General features: G+C 42.2%; 1 protein-coding gene and 1 long non-coding RNA gene across 2 annotated transcripts in view; one reads left to right on the forward strand and one right to left on the reverse strand.

Annotated features, from left to right (window-relative positions):
- The window catches only part of CENPF (centromere protein F), a 62,264-nt gene extending 56,508 nt beyond the window's left edge, over positions 1-5,756 (reverse strand). The window contains exons 1-3 of the mRNA XM_019976891.2: positions 5,628-5,756; positions 2,675-2,877; positions 1,229-1,425 (exon numbers count right to left, since the gene is read on the reverse strand). Of these exons, the coding sequence (XP_019832450.2) occupies positions 1,229-1,425; positions 2,675-2,836 (359 nt within the window). The 5' untranslated portion in view covers positions 2,837-2,877; positions 5,628-5,756. The remainder of the gene's footprint in view (positions 1-1,228; positions 1,426-2,674; positions 2,878-5,627) is intronic.
- Positions 5,757-5,963: 207 nt separating this feature from the next.
- LOC139176266 (uncharacterized) lies at positions 5,964-16,666 on the forward strand. The gene is made up of 3 exons (XR_011560680.1): positions 5,964-6,064; positions 14,702-14,766; positions 15,802-16,666. It is a non-coding gene; the product is annotated as an uncharacterized lncRNA (long non-coding RNA).
- The last annotated feature ends 4,639 nt before the right edge of the window (positions 16,667-21,305 follow it).

Consider the following 21,305-nt stretch of genomic DNA (forward strand, 5'->3'; position numbering starts at 1 on the left):
ATGCCTCTAGTTGTTTAGGAATTTTTCTTTTAATGGAAAAATAGTAATAAGCGCTTTTTTAAAAAATTGCTTAAATATGGCATAGGAATTGGTGATTTTTTTCCCATTTAACAAGTATTTTATTGGTTGCCTTTTATAAGACGAGCAGTTTTATTTTTTTTAATTGGAGTATAATTGCTTTGCAATGTTGTGCTTAGTTTCTGCTGCACAATAAAGTGAATCAGCTATATGTATATACTCGCTTCCCTCTTAGACCTCCCTCCTACACCCACGCCCCCATCCCACCCGTCTAGGTCCTCACAGAGCACTGAGCGGAGTTCCCTATGCTTTACAGTAGGTTCCAACTAGCTATCTGTTTCATACAAGGTAGTGTATGTATGTCAATTCCAATTTCCCCCACCCCCACCTTCCCCAACTGTGTCTGCGTGTTTCCAGGGCAGGAACACAGATGCAGTCATAGAGTGAAATCAGTGAATTGATTATGTAATACTTAAGATGGGAGAAGGGTCTCCCGGATGGGGATCTCAATGGGAAAGTCTTCCAGAGTTCACTTCCCTCCTCTCCAGCTGAGATTCCGTGGCACCCAGCTGGCACCCAAGTTCAGTCGCTCTCTTCCACATCCTCAATTACTCCACTGTCTTCTATCTCATCACCCTTGCCCCCAAACCCTAAATCAATCCTCTGGGATATCTTCTCAGCATTTATATCCCACATGCTAAAGAAAAAAAAAAAAAAAAACTCATACAACTCTATAGACTGGTCCCACTATAAATTCCTGGCCTCCAATCTTAACTGAGCTCTCAATGCTCCTCATCCTTTGGGAATTCCCTAGTTCTCTCTACAACAGCTTTTCCATGCAGAGAAGACACAAGCCATCAATATAAGCCACGTTTTAACTTCCCTCCATCTTTCCAGTAACCACTGTTGACAGTTTTGGAATTTATCTTTGCACCCCCCTAGTAACACACACAGTGCCTGGCACATGAGGCAGCTTAATAAACATATGCTGAATAAGTAAATGAATAAGCCAGCAACCATTTAATGAATTTACACAGCCCTGAGCCATGCAACAACAGGACTGAAGCATATGGCAACTGTCCTCAAATCATTGTTCATTCCACTGGAAAAAAAAAAAACTGCAATATGTAGTAATAACATCATAAAAAGGATGCATCTGATAAATACATATAAAGACATCCATAATAAATACTAATCCCAAAAAAGTTACCTTTTAAGTTCCTGTTCCAGCTTTTCTATTTGTTTTTTGCTTGAGTTCAGTTGACCTTCTTGGAAATTCACTTGTGACTCCTTGACTTGAAGTTCATGAGAAATCTTCTGCTTAGTCTTCTCCAGATTTTCACATATTTCCATCAAGCTTTGGTTCTCCCTTTTCAGGTTTGCACCCTCAGTTTTTTCATTCTCAACCTAATGGGGATTTTTCAAAAGGAAATACATCACTTACTCATGAACTTATCAGACATATCTGTGAATCTGAGTCTAACCCTGATGACTAATTTTCTGAGATACAATTGTAATAATCCAGAAGTCAATGCTTGATGAACAGAGAAATCCTAGATGATCTCATTTTGAAGTTTATTAATAGAAAAGTTTTACAAAGTCATGTATTACACTGTCTTTGGTTAGGTCTACACACACCAATCCTAGAGAGGCTTTAATATGCTTTCGAGAATTAAAAAAAATTAACCTTATAAACCCTCTCTTAGCTACTCATTTTCAAGTTCAGTTGCCAAAGCCAGTAAGTGTAAGAAATTGAAAAATTCTCCCACTAGCAAAAACATTTTAGAAGCAGTAATTGTTATTACTACTTTACTATGAAAGAAGTACTACTTAAGTGTCCATTTACTAGTCCTGGAGAGATCTGGGAACTCCACGGTGAAAGCTCACTGTCAGAAAGCAGTATCTAGGAGACTTCTTCAGAGAAGGCAATGGCACCCCACTCCAGGACTCTTGCCTGGAAAGTCCCATGGACGGAGGAGCCTGGTGGGCTGCAGTCCATGGGGTCACTAAGAGTCGGACACGACTGAGAGACTTCACTTTCCCTTTTCACTTTCATGCATTGGAGAAGGAAATGGCAACCCACTCCAGTGTTCTTGCCTGGAGAATCCCAGGGAGGGGGGAGCCTGGTGGGCTGCCGTTTATGGGGTTGCACAGAGTCAGAGACGACTGAAGCAACTTAGCAGCAGCAGGAGACTTCTTTGGTGATCCAGTGGTTAAGACTCGGAGCTTCCACTGCAGAGAGTGTAGGTTCAATTCCTGGTCAGGGAACTAAGATCCCACAAACCGCACAGCCCCACCCCCCCAAAAAAGCAGTATCTATTTGGGCTGCAAAGTGTTCTCATACTGACCCCAGATTCAGAGCCAGAGACTTTTGGCCATGTTGGTGCTGAATGCAAAAGCAATGTCCAATTCATGGTCCCTAAGAGAAGTGAAAACGGAACTCAGCACTCCTACACATGAGCACATAAGCAGAAATGAGGACAGAGGATGCAGAAATAAGGTAATCACAATAAAAAAGACTCAATAGAGGAGAGGAAGGAGGATTACCACCTGAAGACAGCAAAATCATCTTTCTCTAAATTAAAAAAGGACCAAGATAAAACTGTTGATCCAAATAACGAGTGAACAGTTTTAAATACCAGCATTTCAGTGCTACCTTCTGTTTTTGCTTCTGCAACGCAGCCTCCAGGGTCTCAAGCTGAAACTGCCGTTGCTGCCTTTCTTTCTTCAGTTTGTCGAGCTGGCCTTCAAGCTCTTGAATCTTCTGAAGAGCTCTTGTAGGCAAGCCTTCCTTCCATTCTTCCAAAGCCCAGCTCATTTTGCTCTCCTTTCTTTATTACTCAAACATTTATAAATAAACTGAAAAGAATAAACAGACTGTTGACCCTACCACAGTACAAGGAAACTTATAGTCTCAGAGACAAACTAATCTACATAACCACCTCTAAGAATCAAATCTCAAAACTTCTTTCAAAAGATAACAAAGTATAGCATCCATCGAGCCACCCTCTGCCAGGTGACTCCCAATACCTCTGACTGTGAGGTAGTTCACAGTATGCTCATTTGGTTTCACCTTGCTTTCTGTTTTTCTTATTTCTCATTTCTTACTTCTCATTAGGCCACCTGCTTTCTACCACTCAGTTCATTTTCATTATACAAGGTATGAATTTTTTGGTATAAGGCTTCTGGGGAAATCGGGCTTACAGGACAAAGAAAATACATAAGTTATTTTGCAAATGCTCGTCTTTCTTCTCTTCGTGTCATTAATTCCCACTCATACTCCATCCCCCTTCCTCCAGGAAGACTTCCCTGAGGACATCATGTTTCCCTGAGCACATCTGGTGTTTTCTCTCCATCAGAGTCTCTCATGGCACAGGTACCTCCTTCTCCTCCCACATGATTATCATTTGTTGAGTCAGTGCATGACTGAACAAAGTATGAATGCCATACTAGCACTAGAATCACTGCAAAATGCAGTCAAGTCATTCTCCAGACCAACTGTGACCAGGAATCAGGTATATAGCCTTAGTGATTCAAATCCCTTCTCAGCTATAGGCAAGATGTGTGGCCTTGGGCGTGTTATTTGACAGATCTATGCTCTGGGCTGTTTGGGAATAATAATGGTGGTGACTCCCTAAACCTTTAGAACACTATCTCCTGATAAGCTTTCTGTACATATTAGCTATTAGTCCCTGAAAAACACTTTTTCATTTTATATTGCTACCTATGGTACCAAGACAGAAATGGCCTACCTCTTTCTCGGACGTATCTTAGAAAATTTAAATCAGCTGAGAGAAAAGTATGGCAATTATTCTTTTCTCATTAGCCTTTAGAACTTAAATGGAAGAAAAAAAGCATTCATTTTCCAGTTATTTTAGCCAGAGGATGAGAATCTGTTTTTCTTACTAAATGAAGTTCACAACCATTTTAGTGTTTTGTTTCCATCGACTTCATCAAGGAAATTTATCAGCATGATTAAAAATTAGTCGATAAAAGTACTAATAAATTTTTTCCCAAAAATTAAAAGAGAAGCAAGGGTCTTGGAAAGCACATAATTTCAAGCCTTGGAAAGTTGTTTTCTCTCCCATTCTCCCCTCCCCTTAATTCTTTGAACACAGTATCTTAAACCCCATTCCCATCTACCCAAAAACGACTTCAAGGAGTGTCATGCCTCTCCAGCAACAAAGACAATTTACACTGCCCCAATAGGCAACCTTATCTATTATAAACTAGCTAGTTCATTCAGGAGTTCAGGGGTACCTTCAGAGGAACACAGCTATAACTCCTAAACAATTCTGCCAGCCATGGAAAGCGTTACATCAAGACACCATAGCAAACAAAATATTAAAACGAGCAATTTAAAAAGATGATACAGACGATGGAAATAAACAGAAGGACGACTGGCAAGTTAAATGCTTTTCCATTTCAAAGTCTAAGATACAGCAAAACATAAACGGTTAAAGCAATCATCAGACCCAAGATAAGTTTGATTGGAGGGGACGACTTCGACAGGTATCAGTAATTCAACAATCTATATGGAGCCACTGGGGCAACAGGACCAAAAAAATTTTAAAAATGTAAATCTCAAGATGAAAGAGGCAAAGGGGGTGGGGGGCGGAGCCTGTGAATGAAAACTCTGCCTGCTCCTCCAGACCAAGCTCGAGAATAGGACTCAAAGTCGCTCCGCGGTTGCACTGTAGGCGGGGACTCGAGTTTCTGGCCGAAGATGGGGGATTCTGATACAGGGAAAGTGTGAACCCGGCCTGCAGTACGTGATGTGCGCGAGTCACAAAAGAGTTTCTTTGGGCACTTTATGGGGTTGAGTGATTCGGGCCTGGGAAGTGTCCTCCACTTGGTTAAGATAGAAAGAGCATTTCTGGAAGGATCATAGTCCTGCAGATCCTTTTTGCAGGAACCTTGACTTCTGGGCTTTTCTTCACACCCCACCCCCCACCCCCTTTGCCTCTTTCATCTTGAGGTTTACATTTTTGTGGCTGTCCTGTTGCCCCAGTGGCTCCATATAGATTGTTGAATGATTGATACCTTAAATCTGTCGAAGTCGTCCCCTCTCATCAAAATTAAAATTTCTGAGTCCTTATCCCATAGCGCAAGCCAGGTCCACAGGCGCAGTCCAATAAATGCGGAAAGAAACGGAAGGCAAGAGAGAAAATGCTCTCACAACGAACAATAGGCACACCAAAGCGTTGCCCAGATCAAAACCCTCAAATCCCAAGTCTGCATCTCCTCCAAGCGACAAAAGACCGATGTCCAAATTTCAAACAGGAGGTGCAGAAAGGCTGCCAGTGAAACCTGCTGAGCTTCAGGTCCCTTACCGTACAGAGGAATCAGTTTCCCCCAAAGGGCGGAGCAAGAGCTCCCGACACTAGTGCAAGACCACTTCCACCAGGAGCACAAGGGCGCCGATACCCCTAAGAACCTGGCCCAGGGCCGATTCTCTAGTCCCTCGGGTGGGAGGAGGCAGCGGCCCGCGGCACCTACAGTGCCGAGAAGCGCCATCCCACAGGCATCGTCGCCCAGGAACCCCCAGCACAAGAACCGCGGCTCCCTCACGCCCGCCGCCAGAGCTGGGACCCAAGGAGAACGCTCACCTTGCTGGCGGGAGAGGGCAAACAACCCTTCTGAAAGGCGAGTCCTTGTCCAGCCTCCGTGAGCTGGAGCACAGAGGCCAATTCAAACCGCCCGCGACCGCCACCCGTTTTCGGTTCGACCGCTTCCGGCCTCTAGACTGAACTCGGCTCCAAGCCTATTGGTCACTGTCAGAGGCTGTGAGCCAATCGGCTTCCGCGTAGTCGAACGGCTGCCTCTGATTGGCCCTTTCGGATGGATTTAAAAATCAAGCCAAGCCCGCAGAGGGGCCAGGGCTAGTGCTACTGGGTTTTTTGTTGTTGTGGGGAGGCGGAGCCCACGTGCTTTAGCTGAGGCTGGGAGGCGTTAGGAACCGCTGTTTCCTCCAAAGGCAGCGAATGGGACGGCGGATTAGGAGGGTGTGGTCTATCGGCTACAGCCCGCGGGAGAGAGCTGCCAGGTGAAAACTTTTTAATACTTCACACACGAATCTGCTTATTAAATATATATAATTTAGGACATATCTACTAAAGTACTGTTCTGCCAGACATTCTTCCTCCTGTGTCATTCCTAACAATTCTTTAGAAAAGTATTTTTGTTTTTATTTAAAGGTTAACTGAGGCACAGAGAAGCTTAAGTCTTTTGAAATTGAAATCTAGAAGATGCAGGGCCTCACGTTTAACTGCTTCTAAACAGGTGATTCTAAGCATTTGTTATCTGCCATTCCAGGGGAGAAGATTGTACCCAGAAAAACCGTGAACGTAGGATGTAACCCCCTCTTTTCTTATGAAGCTCCCTAGTAATGTGTGTACTTATGTACCATAAACTAAAAATAATGGGCTTCCCTGGTGGCTCAGTGGTAAAGAACTTGTCTGCCAATGCAGGAGAGGCGGGTTCCCATCCCTGGGTGGGGAAGATCCCCTGGAGAAGGAAATGGCAACCCACTGTGGCAACCCACAGTATTCTTGCCTGGAGAAGCCCTTGGACAGAGGATCCTGGCAGGCTACAGTTCATGGGGTCCCAAAAACAATCCGACAGGACTTAGCTACTAAACAACAGCAACAAACTAAAAATAAGCCGCTAAAGACTGGATCAAAACAATGAGTTGTTAAATTACTATTTCTCTGACACTACTGTGTTCCTCAGTAGATTCCAACCTTTCTGTTTACCTTCCATTAGGCTGTTCCTGCAGCCCCTTATCCTTCACTGAAAGTTTACTCATCCTTCAACCCAACTCAGACGTCGCTTTCTTCTTAAAATTTTTGCTCTTCCCACCCACCCCTTGAAATAATTCCCTAGACTTTTCCTAAAGTTTGGCTTATACTTCACTATAAGGGTTTTTGCTGTGTTTTAAAATGGATGGATAGATAAATATAGGTATACATATAGATATCTATTTTTGTCTGGCTCCCCCTGCAGACTCAAAAATTCTTGTAGGGTAAAATCTTTTTTAATTCATCTTTACATTCCTAGCAACTCCCTAGTAACTTTGCACATTGTAACTTAAAATTATCTTGGCAAGTAAAACTGCCTGCTGGAGAAAAGCCTTGTTCTCCACTCTCCTTGAAGCCCTAAGGAGAGAGGAGGGAGCAGGTAGGGGAGAAGAACTTTTCTCAGACACTGCTCTGTGAGTCTAGTATCTGACTATTCCGGGATTTGAACCAAATTCCAACAATGGTTACAGCTGCATTGTTTTCCAGGGTAATTATTCAACTATTTATTAGCTGTAAAAGGAAAACAGAACTAGGAAGAACAGAACAGAGCAGCCTGGTAGGCTACAGACCATGGGGTCACAAAGAGTCAGACCCAGGTGAGCTCATGAGCATGTGTTATGAAGTTAGGATTGATATTTTTACATTTTCCCATCTAGAGATCCAGTTATTCTACCACTATTTGTTGAAAAGATTATCCTTTCTTTTTTGAAAGCACCTTTGTTAAAAATTAACTGAATATACAAATAAGGATATATTTGTGCCTCTCTTCTGTTTTACTGATCTATATTGTCTATCTTTATATCTGTAACACACTTTTGATTACTGCCACCTTATAGTAAGTCGTGAAATTAGGTAACAAATTCTTGATTTACATTCTGATCTTTTAAAATTGTGTCTAATCTAGGGCCTTTATCTTTCTTTAAAAAATAGAATAAGAATATAAATTTTTCCAAGAGCTTTCTGAAATTTTGATTGGGATTATGCTCCTAGGTGAGAGATTAGTGGTCAACACACTTGGATTTCACTTGATTTATATCACCAGAAATATTCAAGCATTGGCCCAGCAGAAAGAAGGCTGAGAGCCAGTACTGTGCAAAATCAAGGGAGGGCCCTGTATGTGGCCATGTCCTCTGCAAACCTAACAATGCTCGAGATGAGTATAGCAGAAAAGGCCAACCCGCTGGCAAGCATCAGGGAGCAATTCATTGCACAGACTCCCTAGCATCCTGGAGCAAGGCCATGTTTTTTCCATAGAGAATGACTCACCATCTGAAAAAAAGCATCCTGATGTGCTGCTGTCTTTATTCAAGACCGAGCACCTGACCTGAGAACATCAGACATGTCCATCACTAGCTGTGTATTGTCAGACCCACCAAGTCAGGGGTTCTAGTGGGTACAACAGCAAACCATTCTATGATGGGCTCCAAGCAGGTCCAAATGGCATGAATAACTTACATAAATAGATAAGTGGCCATAGGTCACCTGTTCTGCTTCACCAAGACTTTGTCTCTGTGGATATCTGAGATCTTACAGGGCATGCGTGCATGCTCAGTCGCTTCATCGTGTCTGACTCTTCACGACCCCATGGACTGCATAGTCCACCCGGCTCCTCTATCCATGGGATTTTTCCAGGCAAGAATACAGAAGAGGGTCACAATTCCCCTCTCCAGGAGATCTTCCTGACCTAGAGATGGAAACCGCATCCCTTGCATTGCAGGTGGATTATATTAGGTTCCTCCAAACAAGCCAACAGAGGAGAAAATGCCTGATCCTCATTCACAGATGGCTTGGCTCAATGTGCTGATGATCACCCAGCTGATCACATCACCACCAGCCGGGCAGCAGGGCTTTCAGGACAGCCTTGCACACGATGCTCCTGCAGCATCCTAAGGGGATCTCCTAAGGAGATCCTAAGGGGAACTCCCTGAGCAGGGAGTCTGCACTGAGGGGAGAACCTCCCCCCACCCTGACCACCAGGCACAGGCCGATGCTTCTGCACCTAGGGGGACTCTGTCCCTGCAAAGGGTGGCTCCGTGGGTCCTGGTGCCTCAGCTCTAGCTCACGGTGTGCTTCCAGAGCAGCAAGGAACCACTGAAAGGTTTTCCCTTTTCCAGTATGCAAGAGGTTTTCTTGAAGCAGCATTTTTATCAAGAATGATTTTTTTTTTTTTTTAGTAAAGACTCAATACTTTGAGAACTGTGCTGGGGTGTCCTGAAAATAAACTGCTGTTCCCTACAGCACCACAAGAGGAACAACCCGTGGGTAGAGCTGTGAGCAGAACAGTCTACTGCCTGCTTCACATGGAAGAAAAGTTAGCCCACGGTCAGGATACACCTCTGGGCAAATGATTTGGCTGATTAATCAGGGGCCTGGAAGGAGCAGGATTAAATTATTAATATTATAAACAGTTTTAGAAAAGGGGGTTATGGGTAGACCTTATAGGAAAAAGAACAAAGTATTCACATCTTTGTGTCTTACGTCAGTACTCACTGGTGAGCATCCACCACAGAGGAGGCACAACTAGATGGACAAGAGGATTGGTCTGATGTATTGTCCAGTGGACGTCCTCAGTCACCCAAGTGCACAATGGTCCCATCATCAGAGCAGCCATGGTAGCAGGGATGATGGCTGTAAATGCACCCAACAGCATGGGCTCAATAGGAAAAGGAGTACGTCAAGGCTGTATATTGTCACCCTGTTTATTTAACTTATATGCAGAGTACATCATGAGAAACGCTGGACTGGAAGAAACACAAGCTGGAATCAAGATTGCCAGGAGAAATACCAATAACCTCAAATATGCAGATGACACCACCCTTATGGCATAAAGTGAAGAGGAACTAAAAAGCCTCTTGATGAAAGTGAAAGTGGAGAGTGAAAAAGTTGGCTTAAAGCTCAACATTCAGAAAATGAAGATCATGGCATCCGGTCCCATCACTTCATGGGAAATAGATGGGGAAACAGTGGAAACAGTGGCAGACTTTATTTTGATGACTGCAGCCATGAAATTAAAAGACACTTACTCCTTGGAAGGAAAGTTATGACCAACCTAGATAGCATATTCAAAAGCAGAGACATTACTTTGCCAACAAACGTCCGTCTAGTCAAGGCTATGGTTTTTCTTGTGGTCATGTATGGATGTGAGAGTTGGACTGTGAAGAAGGCTGAGCGCTGAAGAATTGATGCTTTTGAACTGTGGTGTTGGAGAAGACTCTTGAGAGTCCCTTGGATTGCAAGGAGATCCAACCAGTCCATTCTGAAGGAGATCAGCCCTGGGATTTCTTTGGAAGGAATGATGCTAATGCTGAAACTCCAGTACTTTGGCCACGTCATGCAAAGAGTTGACTCATTGCAAAAAAGACTCTGATGCTGGGAGGGATTGGGGGCAGGAGGAGAAGGGGATGACAGAGGATGAGATGGCTGGATGGCATCACTGACTCGATGGATGTGAGTCTGAGTGAACTCTGGGAGTTGGTGATGGACAGGGAGGCCTGGCATGCTGCGATACAGGGGGTCGCAAAGAGTCGGACACGACTGAGCAACTGAACTGAACTGAACTGAACTGAACCACCATTTCTGGTGCATAATCAACCTGCCATCATAAGATTGACACTGGGCCCTCAGAAACCCAAGTAAAAACAACCAGCTTCTTGATGGCAAGTCAGTTGCATTGGATCCCTTCCACTCTGAAGGACTTGATACCTGCTCCTGATATTGGTTTTTCTTCTCTGTCTGCAGTGCCTGTACCAGTTGTACTGTCTGAAGGGCTTACAGAATACCTGATTAACAGTCATAGCATCCTGAATAAGATTGTCTCAGGTCAAGGCACTCCTTTTATTGAGAAATGTGTACATGACTATGGGATTTGCTGGTTCTACTGTATCCTGCCTTTTTCCTGGAAGTTGTTTTTCAGTCATTCAGTCATGTCCGACTCTTTGCAACCCCATGGACTGCAGCACGCCAGGCTTCCCTGTCCTTCACCATCTCCGGAAGCTTGCTCAAACTCATGTCCATTGAATCAGTGGACATGATTCAATGTCCTCTCACCATCTCATCCTCTGTTGTCCCCTTCTCCTCCTGCCTTTAGTGTTTCCCTGCATCAGCGTCTTTTTTCAATGAGTCAGCTGTTTGGATCAGATGGCCAAAGTATTCCTGGAAGTAGCTGGTCTAATACTCTTTGAGTTGAATTGTGTCTCCCCGCCCCCATAAATTCATATGTTGAAGTGGTAACTCCTAGTAACTCAGAATGTGACTTTAATTGGAAACAGGGTCATTTCAGATATCATCAGCTTGTAGATGAGGTCATTAGGGTTGCCCTTGATCCAGTATGGCTATGTCCTTATTAAAAGGAGACACTCAGACACAGAGACAGCGGCACAGGGGGAGCACCATGTGAAGAATGGAGTTACGCTGCCGCAAGCCAAGGGACACCGAAGATTGCTGGTAAATGACCAGGAGCTGGGCGAGAAGCATGGAACAGTCTCCCTCACAGCTCTCAGAAGCAACCAATCCTGCCAATGGCAGGATCTCAAACCTCTAGAATACAGAAATTTGAGACAATAAATTTCAGTCATTCTAAACCACCCCGTTGTTTGTACTTTGTTACAGCAGCGTCAGGAAACTCCTACAAATACCAGATTGGAATGGCCTATGAACAGCTCAACTAAGGCAACATCCTATAGATCTGGGAAAATATCCTCCAAAACTCACTATCTGTATTAACCAACATATCAATCGGTGTCCCCCGTGGCTAGAATCCAGATGCCAAGAAATGGAACAGGAATTCGCCCTTCTCACTACCACTCCCAATAACCCATTTGTGCCTCCCATTCTAGTGTGGGCTCTACAGGGTAAAGTGGGGAGTGGATCCCACTACTGCTAGTGACACATGAAGGGTTCCACAAAATCAGAAGCTACAACTGATCTCTTTGGTTTCCTTACGTAGATGTAACAGCAGGCAAAGGAAGGAATTACAATACTGGTGAGGTAACTCAGTCTTGATTATCATAAGAAGCCAGCACCGGGGCTATGTTAAGGGGGCAGTGGAGAATATGTCTGGAACTCAGGGGATTCCTTGGGGTACGGTTACGTGTCTTTGTGTTTGATAATAACAGTGAACAAGCAATTGCCGTCACTATAGCAAAATAATGGCAAGTCAGTGAAAGGCCTGACCTCTCAGATGAAGTTCTGGGATTCCCCCACCAGGCAAATAAATTAGACCAGCCAATGCTGGCCAAGGATGAGATCATCCAGAATAAGTGGTAGAGAGTTGATGAATATCAGTCATGGCCTTGGGACCAGCAGGCATTGTGACCTTATTCCACTATTTCCCCTGCACAGAGTCCTTTCTAGAAATCGTGGCCACCACCTTGAGGGTACAATGACAACGTGAACTTAATAAGAGGACAAAAAGATCTGAGTGATATAAGGTGTCGTCTATGGCTAGTACTTTATGACATCCCCCTGGCCCAGCTCTGATTTCAGCCACAGCTGTGGTAGAGAATTCCCTGTAGGCTCAGACTTTTTCCACCTCAACAAGCCACATGTCACTCCAGTTCTCTGCTCCAGGGCCTTCTCTGAAGCTGAAGGAGGCTGTTCAGTCAGTACACAACACAGCTTGGAGATGTGGGGCAGTTACAATATACAGATTGCTTACAGAAGCAATCCTCAATGAACGGAGTCAGGAGGCAGATAAATAAACATCACAGGGTTCCATCTTTCCCACAGGCAATTCTGAGAGATGCTGGGAGAATCGAGCCATAGGCATCTACTATAATAATTGCCGTTTGTCCCCCTTCTCTTGGCTTCTCCCCTCCCCTGTCTCAGTCTCCCTGCTCCCTAAGGCCTCCTGGAATCATCACGCAAGTGAACTACTTCCAAATGAACTGCTACTAAATCTCTATCTTAGTCTCTGTTTGGGGAGAACCGAAACAAAAACAGAAGTTGCCGTCCTCATATGTTTCATTATTATTTTCAACAAGTGAAAATTCCATCTTGGTCCCAAATAGTTTAAAGTTTCTATTAAATAGATAGAACCTCAGCTACCTCAACTGTTAAATTAGAAGTACAATCCTAATGGATTTACCTGGGCTTCCCAGGTGGCCCAGTGGTAAAGAATCCACCTACCAGCGCAGGAGACATGGGCTTGATCCCTGGGTCAGGAAGATTCCCTGGAGACATGGCAACCCACTCCAATAATCTTGCCTGGAAAATCCCATGGACATAGGAGCCTGGCAGGCTACAGTCCGTGGGGTGACAAAGAGTCAGATACAACTTAGCAACTAAACAACAACATGGTTTTTAGACCAGAGGTTTCTGATAGGTAAGGGGCATGCTTTCATGTTTGTTTTGTGTGTATTAGACTTTTTCTGACGTTGAAGTGAAAGTTGCTCAGTCGTGTCTCTTTTTTGACCAGGGAACCATGAATTTAACACGCTCTTTGAGACAAGAGTCAATTTTCAAAGCTTAATATTAGGGGATTTCTGATCCCTCTAGAAAAGAGAGGCTTGGGGTAAATATTTACATATTCAACCTATTAGTATAATTTCAATAGAGCTGATCACAAAAAATATATATTCAACATCTTCTCATGTTTTAAATAAATTGATTGTAATCCATATGGACCCTCGCACAGGAAAAAAGGATCTTAAACTTTTAAAAAGCTTTTCCTAGTTCTACCACTAGGTGATCCCCTATACCGTACCTTAGAAAGTGTTTAACGCTTGCTGCTGTCCTATATCCTGGGTTACTACATCATGCTTCTACTTTTCTCTCTCCCTTCCCTTGGTGGATCTAATGTTTTTGCTTACTTTCTTTTTAAAATAATATGTGTTTGTTTAAAGAAGAGGAAAACACAATAGCTCATAATCCTACTGCCTAATAAAATCTTTCTTACTAACAAAATAATAAAACAATAATGTGCACATGATAAAAATTCCAAACATTCAAAAAGGTTTAAAAGACGAATTCAGGAAACTGGAATGAACAGTGGACAACCACTAGACTAAAATCATTTTGTAGCTGAGGTCAGTGAGATCAAGATATTTCTAAAAATTCACACAGGCGGTTACTGACCTTCCCCCCACAAAAAACCCAAAATGCAAATTTAAGAAAATAAACAGATAAAACATCATTATTCTGGAATCAGCTACCTTACAGAAACTCAAAACACATGAGTCTAGCAGTAGTAATTTTTATGAATGAAATGAAATAAAGTATGTTTTTTAAAATTTTAGTAGCATTTTTTTTTAGAAGGGAAACATCTCACCTAATGCTTATCTCTTCCAAAGTATTAAAAGCAGTGTTAATTATATATTCCTTAGCTATAAACTTAATCTTCAGAGAAAGAAAGTGGCTGGTATAAGGCCAAATTCCCCAACAGGCAATGATGTAGCCAAAAATAAATCTCTCAACTTGCAAGACAAGTTTGCTTAAGGAGAGGACAGTATTTTTATCTTGTGACTTAATTGAAGTTCAATTTGTGTCTAGCTCATTTTCAATAATAGTTTTGATCCAAGTGTTAGATCAGCCATGGCGTGAAGCACGTGATCCTCCCAACCTCTCTGACCACGGGGCTTGACACAGTAAAAGGTGAAGGAATTCCCTAAACCAGGAGGAAAACTTTAGTGTCCCTAAGAATACCATGGAGAGAACTATACTCAATATTTCATAATAATCTGTAAAAGAAAAGAATCTGAAAAAATATATATATATGGATGTATAACTGACTCACTTTGCTGTATACCAGAAACTAACAAAACATTGTAAATCAACTACAATTCAATAAAAAAAGATTAAGTAAGCAAATAAATAGAATTTAAAGCAAACAAGAGTATTATGGAAAGCTTCTTACAATGCAAATTTTGATGCTATACCTTGTTCAGATTTAACAGGTTTGGAGTAGAGTGCAGAAATCCATTTCATGAAGCACCCTGTGGTAGTAGATAAGGTGAGTATACTTCCTGATTTACTTCTATTGTCCTGGCATCCCTCTGGTTTAACAGGTGTCCCAGAACTGTTGTTGTTTTTAAGAAAACATTATTCAAAATAGTTGTATTAAAATAAGCCAGGCTGGGTTTGATAGATCACTTTGTACTTCCATATTCTATGATTGGCCTTCTTTTTATATATTTATGTATTTTTGGCCACTGTTGGGTCTTAGCAGTTGCCAGGCCAGCTCTGTAGTTTGCAGCACACAGGCTCTAGTTGCGGCAGGCGGGCATAGTTGCCCTGTGGCATGTGGGATTTCAGTTCCCTGACCAGGAATGGAACCTGAATTCCCTTCACCGGAAGGTGGATTCTTAACCACTGGACCACCAGGGAAGTCCCCCATGGCTTTCTTTGGTAGCCGGTGAGCTACACGGCGCGTAAGCAGTGTCCAGCAATTAACAAGTGGACAAATCCGAACCAGCAGTGAAAAGACCTCTGACTTACTCAAAACCAATTTTGACACTGGTAACTAGCTCCACCACTTTCATCCCGTATGCTATATAGAATGCAGGCTGATAAAGTGCAATTGCCTATAGGCAGGCCGTTTGGGACAAGGAACTTGTGGTTGTCAGTGATGTCGGAGAAGCGTTTGCTGCTGCCCCTGGTGGCCATCCGGTGGATGAATCGTGGTTTCTTAGTCCAGAGAGAGGCCTGTGAGTGAGGAAGTAGACTGCCAGTCTCCCAGTGGGAGAGATCACTTTGAAGTGTGAGATATCAGAAATTCCCATGCATGCGAAATAAAGGCGGGAAGTGGGGGTGAAGCATGCCTGCAGTAGAGCCTTTACAGAGAAGGGTGAGCAATCCTGCTGAAATGGTTTTGTCTTATACTAGTATGTAAGACCACAACACCTTACAGCTATCCTCCGCTTTTCAAAAATTTGGTTTAAGCCACTTACAGTACCTTTCTTCAATAACTGAACCAAATCTGAAGAGGATTTTCGCTTTCACAAAAAAGGGCAAAAAGTGAAAACAGCATTGTGTGTTTGTTTTGCAGGAGCCCATATTATACAGGAGGTGCACACTTGGCATCACCAACTTGATGGACATGAGTTTGAGCAGGCTCTGGGAGATGGTGGACAGGGAAGCCTGGCGTGCTGCAGTCCATTGGGTCGCAAAGAGTCGGACACAACTGAGTGACTGAGCACACACTTGGAGCTGGGAGAGAGGCACCGCCAAGCTCCTTCCCCAGGAACTACACTCAGCATTTGAGCATCCATCCACCACGGCTTTGAACTTTGAGCATCTGTGCCTTAGCTGGATTTATTCTGTGCCTCCATTAGCAAGGTGTGTCCTAAATAAATTGCTTCCTCACTTCACATCATTTCAGCTTCAGTTCAGTTCAGTTCACTTCAGTCGCTCAGTCATGTCCGACTCTTTGCGACCCCATGAATCGCAGCAAGCCAGGCCTCCCTGTCCATCACCAACTCCCGGAGTTCACTCAGACTCACGTCCATCGAGTCAGTAATGCCATCCAGCCATCTCATCCTCTGTCGTCCCCTTCTCCTCCTGCCTCCAATCCCTCCCAGCATCAGAGTCTTTTCCAATGAGTCAACTCTTTGCATGAGGTGGCCAAAGTATTGGAGTTTCAGCTTTAGCATCAGTCCTTCCAATAAACACCCAGGACTGATTTCCTTTAGAATGGACTGGTTGGATCTCCTTGCAGTCCAAGGGACTCTCAAGAGTCTTCTCCAACACCACAGTTCAAAAGCATCAATTCTTTGGCGCTCAGCCTTCTTCATTGTCCAACTCTCACATCCATACATGACCACAGGAAAAACCATAGCCTTGACTAGCGGGACCTTTGTTGGCAAAGTAATGTCTCTGTTTTTGAATATGCTATCTAGGTTGGTCATAACTTTCCTTCCAAGGAGTAAGTGTCTTTTAATTTCATGGCTGCAGTCACCATCTGCAGTGATTTTGGAGCCCAGAAAAATAAAGTCTGACACTGTTTCCACTGTTTCCCCATCTATTTCCCATGAAGTGATGGGACCGGATGCCATGATCTTCATTTTCTGAATGTTGAGCTTTAAGCCAACTTTTTCACTCTCCACTTTCACTTTCATCAAGAGGCTTTTTAGTTCCTGTTCACTTTCTGCCATAAGGGTGGTGTCATCTGCATATCTGAGGTTATTGACATTTCTCCCAGCAATCTTGATTCCAGCTTGTGTTTCCTCCAGTCCAGCGTTTCTCATGATGTACTCTGCATAGAAGTTAAATAAGCAGGGTGATAATATACAGCCTTGATGGGCTCCTTTTCCTATTTGGAACCAATCTGTTGTTCCATGTCCAGTTCTAACTGTTGCTTCATTTCAGCTTAGGAAAGATATAATAGACACACTCTAGTTTTGTAAAGCAGGGGAAACCTGCATTTACTTTATTATTGTAACAATTTTTAAAGATTTTACAATGAGCTCTCTCAGGAACAATGAGCTCAAGAAACAAAACTAAACAAAACGAAAACACAGGTTTAGTGAAAATGAAGTACAGAATTTTTATTTTTCAGTAAGGTTGATAATAATTGTACAACATAAATAAAATTTTTGCCAACATTTACCATAAACCATGGGGCCTGCAGTAACAAGAACTGAGACATAAACATGCTATAAAGACCCCAGATTTTACTTTAAATCTTAGATATTATTTTAAGGTTTTCTTGGATGAGTATGAACCATGAAAAATAACTATTAATGTGCTTGGTTTAATTAATAGGAGAACTCTGCAGACAGCTAAATGACTCATTTTTTACGTGTCAACAGTTTCAAATGAAAAATTAATTCCAATAATTGTTCAATTTTTTCAAGATTCATGGAATCAAAGTTTTAAAAGTTCATTAGACCCTATTGTGAATACTATTGGGCTGCTGTCCATGGGGTGGCACAGAGTTGGACACGACTGAAGCAACTTAGCAGCAGCAGCAGCAGCATTGTAAATTTAGTTAAAAGTTTAATTTTGAAGATAATTTGTTTTGTGATGATCATATAGGTACAATTCTGCCTTTACAGTCTATCTTTTAATAAATTTCTTGCTAAATAAGAAACTTAGAGTGCAGAAATGCTTTTTGAAGCTTTTAGAAAATTGCATTTCTTAAAAACAAATTTGGAAACAGGGAGATATTGAAATGTATCCTACAAAAGCAAGGGGAAAAAATGAACAAATTAAACTATGAGAGCATAATCAATTTGCAAGGTTTACTTTTGAAATTCTACCATTGTGCCTTGGAATATCCAGACTTGTGGAGTAATCTTCTGAGAGAGCCTCTTATTTTTATTTCATAAATGTATATTCTGTCCCAGAGGGAATGAAACTGCAAAAGCTGACAATTTTGAAGCATCTAAATTGTACAAAATATTTTAAAGAAGTATAAATGGAGACACAAGTTTTGTCTTGTTAAGTGTATTTGTAAAAAAAAGAAAATACTCTGAATGAAGGCAAACATAAGGCACCCGTGAAAATACCTTTGCTGAGGTATTTGCACAATTAAAAATAAAAAGAATAGGATTGAGAATCTCCTCCATTCAGCAGAATTTGTTCTGAGCTTACCATGAGTCTCACCACCTGAAGAATAAGTTCTCAGTTGAAAATACTGTGGGCTCCAGAGAAGAGTCAATTGGAAAAAATTGTGGCAATTTGATGGAAAAAGTAAAGATCGTATTGAAAACAACATATTCTTCAGAAATATCTCCGTAACAAAGTATTAGCAAATGATACAGCTAAGAAACTGAATAAAGTATATAAATACATACCAACAACAATTGTTCTGCTTATATTATTTTTAATATTCAGATAATATAAATGTTTCCAAAAGTTTGCTTTATTATACATAGGTATATATGGGTTTTTGCTTTCTGATTTTTGGCTGCACCTCATGGCACCCGGGATCTTACTTCCCCAACCAGGAATGGAACACGTGCCCCCCGCAGTGGGAGCATGGAGTCGAGCCCTGGACCACCAGGGAAGTTCCTGGTGTATATGTTTTTACGAGCGAATTTTTTTTAAATGATCTTCAACTGAACTATTTTATAGATCCACCAATATAAAAAAAAAGTTTATTGCTCAATAAATAAATATGTTAAAAATGACACATGTTAAATAACTTTAGTCAGCCTTTTTAGTCTCAAAAATATCTTTTTCAGTTAAATTGTATACTCACTCTCTTTTAAGCCCAAATTTGAGAAACAGTTAAATCATTCAGGCCCTTTATTGGTTCTAGAATTTTTTTTTAAAGAATGTGTCCTTTTTTATTTGGCTGCGGTGGGTCTCTGTTGCTGCTTGTTGGTTTTCTCCAGTTAGAGAGAGTGGAGGCTAACTGTCATCACGTGTGGGCTTCTCACTGTGGTGGTTTGTTGTGGAGCACGGGCTAGGTGTGCAGGCTTTAATAGCGCAGCCTTGATGCTCTGTGGCATGTGGAATCTTTCTGGCCCAGAGATCAAGCCAGTGTCCCCTGCACTGCAAGATGGATTCTTAACCACTGGACCACCCAGGAAGTCTAGTTCTGGAATGTTTTTAAGTGGATTTAGATGGAGATTCTTTTATTATTTTAGGGTATAAGACATTGAAAAAAAATAAAGGCCAGAGAATGTTTAAGACTGGTTCATTTGCTTCTAAGCAAAACATAATCCTACATATTGAGGGTATAGGTTTAGCTTGTTGCCTTTCAAGGAATCATTGAAGGACCAACGTGACAAATGCCCAACAGTGGAGGATGGTTTCGTGGGTTGTGCGACTTTCAATGCTGAAACTGTGACTGTCTCAAGCAAACAGAAATTGATGATCTCCTTATATCTATTACATGAATGCAGACTCCAGGGTGTTTAGGTGAGGCTAGGTTTGCTTGAGAAGAAACTAAATCATGCGTACTGGGCCCCTGAGCCATGATTTCAGAAAAATCTCTTTACCTTCACTATATCACAAAATAAATAACAAGTTTTATGACTCCCTTATATTCCAGTCCTCACTTCTCAAACGAGAAAAACTCAAAACAAATATGAGGATTCTTTTCCTTCTCTTTTCTCTCCAAGGGATCCCTGACTTTGCTTCTTCACACCCTCGGCCTTAAATCTATTCCTGCCTATGAGAGCAGGCGTGATATTTGAACAGCACATGGGGACTGCCTGACTTTATAGACATCCACTTCCCTGCATAGCCACCAAAAAAGCTGAGCATTGAATCCCTATGCCTAGTTCAATGTTGGGCACATAGTAAGTTTCAATGACTGTATGTAGAACTTGTAAATGATAGATCAAAGTGTCCCCCAAAAGAAGAAACTCATCCAACTCTCCTCACCCAGCTCTGTCGTGAAAATCCTTGAGAGCAGAAGGGAGAGAAAAAGTTGGGGAATGACTGCTTTCCTTTCTGCTTCACCCAAGACCTCTGAGGATGAGTTGAAGTGCAAACGAACCACAAACGGGCAACTCTTTTTTTCCCGTCTCCTTTGCTTCTTTGACAAAGAACCTAGCTCTCCTCTCATGATTGGTAGCAGTTACCCAGACAGCTGAGAGATAAAAAGTATAAAATTATCCCTTGTATTTTCCCTTCAAGAAGATTTTGCTTCTAGAATCCTAGAACCAGAAAATAGGAATACCTGATTATTTTAAACCAGGTAGCCAACACTTTTCAGATTTGCATGTGACTCTTAATTACCAAGAAAAAAGACATCTTTTTCATGAAAAGTCAAAGGTGACAGAATCTGTGTTCAGGATGTATGAAGATGATCCACTGACCATAGCAACTGAAGGGTGTTTTCCTCGCCTTCTAAATTCCTATCCTGCCTGGTGACCGGGAGGCAGCCCAGCGCTGGGCTGTAGGTATCAAACTGAGGGTCACTTCTCAGGGCCACCACCTACCAGCTGGGAAATGCTGGGCAAATGACTCAATCTCTTTTCACCTTTATCCACCTAATAGTGTTGTCACGAGGATTAAGTGAGATAATCTGTGGAGAGCTCTTAGTGCCAGGCCATACGGTAAGTACTCAAAAGGTACTATTCTGGGTAGGCTGTGTCATCTAATTACCTGTGATTTCTGCTGGAAGAACTAAGGTGATTTTTACACCTCCTAGTAAGTTTATAAGGTATATTAATCATAGGAAAGGTTATACGGTGAGTTGATGGTTGCCTAATTTGATGAGTCAGATTGTTTTCTTTTTTTTTCACTTCTGTGCTGAAAATAGAAATTTGGGTCAAATTTTTGCTTGAGGCAGAAAAGCGTTTTTATTTGGTTACTCGTCTGCAGGGAGAACGTAATGCCTTTTCATGCCTGGCCACAGACCCACCCTTGTGGCTCATAGATCTCCTTTAGGAATCACAAGCAGGAGTCTTAGGACAGAACCTGTATCTGGCTCTTAAGTTAGGAAGCATAGATGACAATCCAGTTTAGTCTTTTATCTCCAAGCCCATCTGAATTGAAACGTGTACAGACTCAGAACACTAGAATTCTCCGGTTGACTTTAATGGACAGTGTAGGCTGGTGAACAGCTACACCAGATCGGAGCTCATTACTTCT

Source organism: Bos indicus, chromosome 16 (assembly GCF_029378745.1).
Source record: "Bos indicus isolate NIAB-ARS_2022 breed Sahiwal x Tharparkar chromosome 16, NIAB-ARS_B.indTharparkar_mat_pri_1.0, whole genome shotgun sequence".
Taxonomy (NCBI): domain Eukaryota; kingdom Metazoa; phylum Chordata; class Mammalia; order Artiodactyla; family Bovidae; genus Bos; species Bos indicus.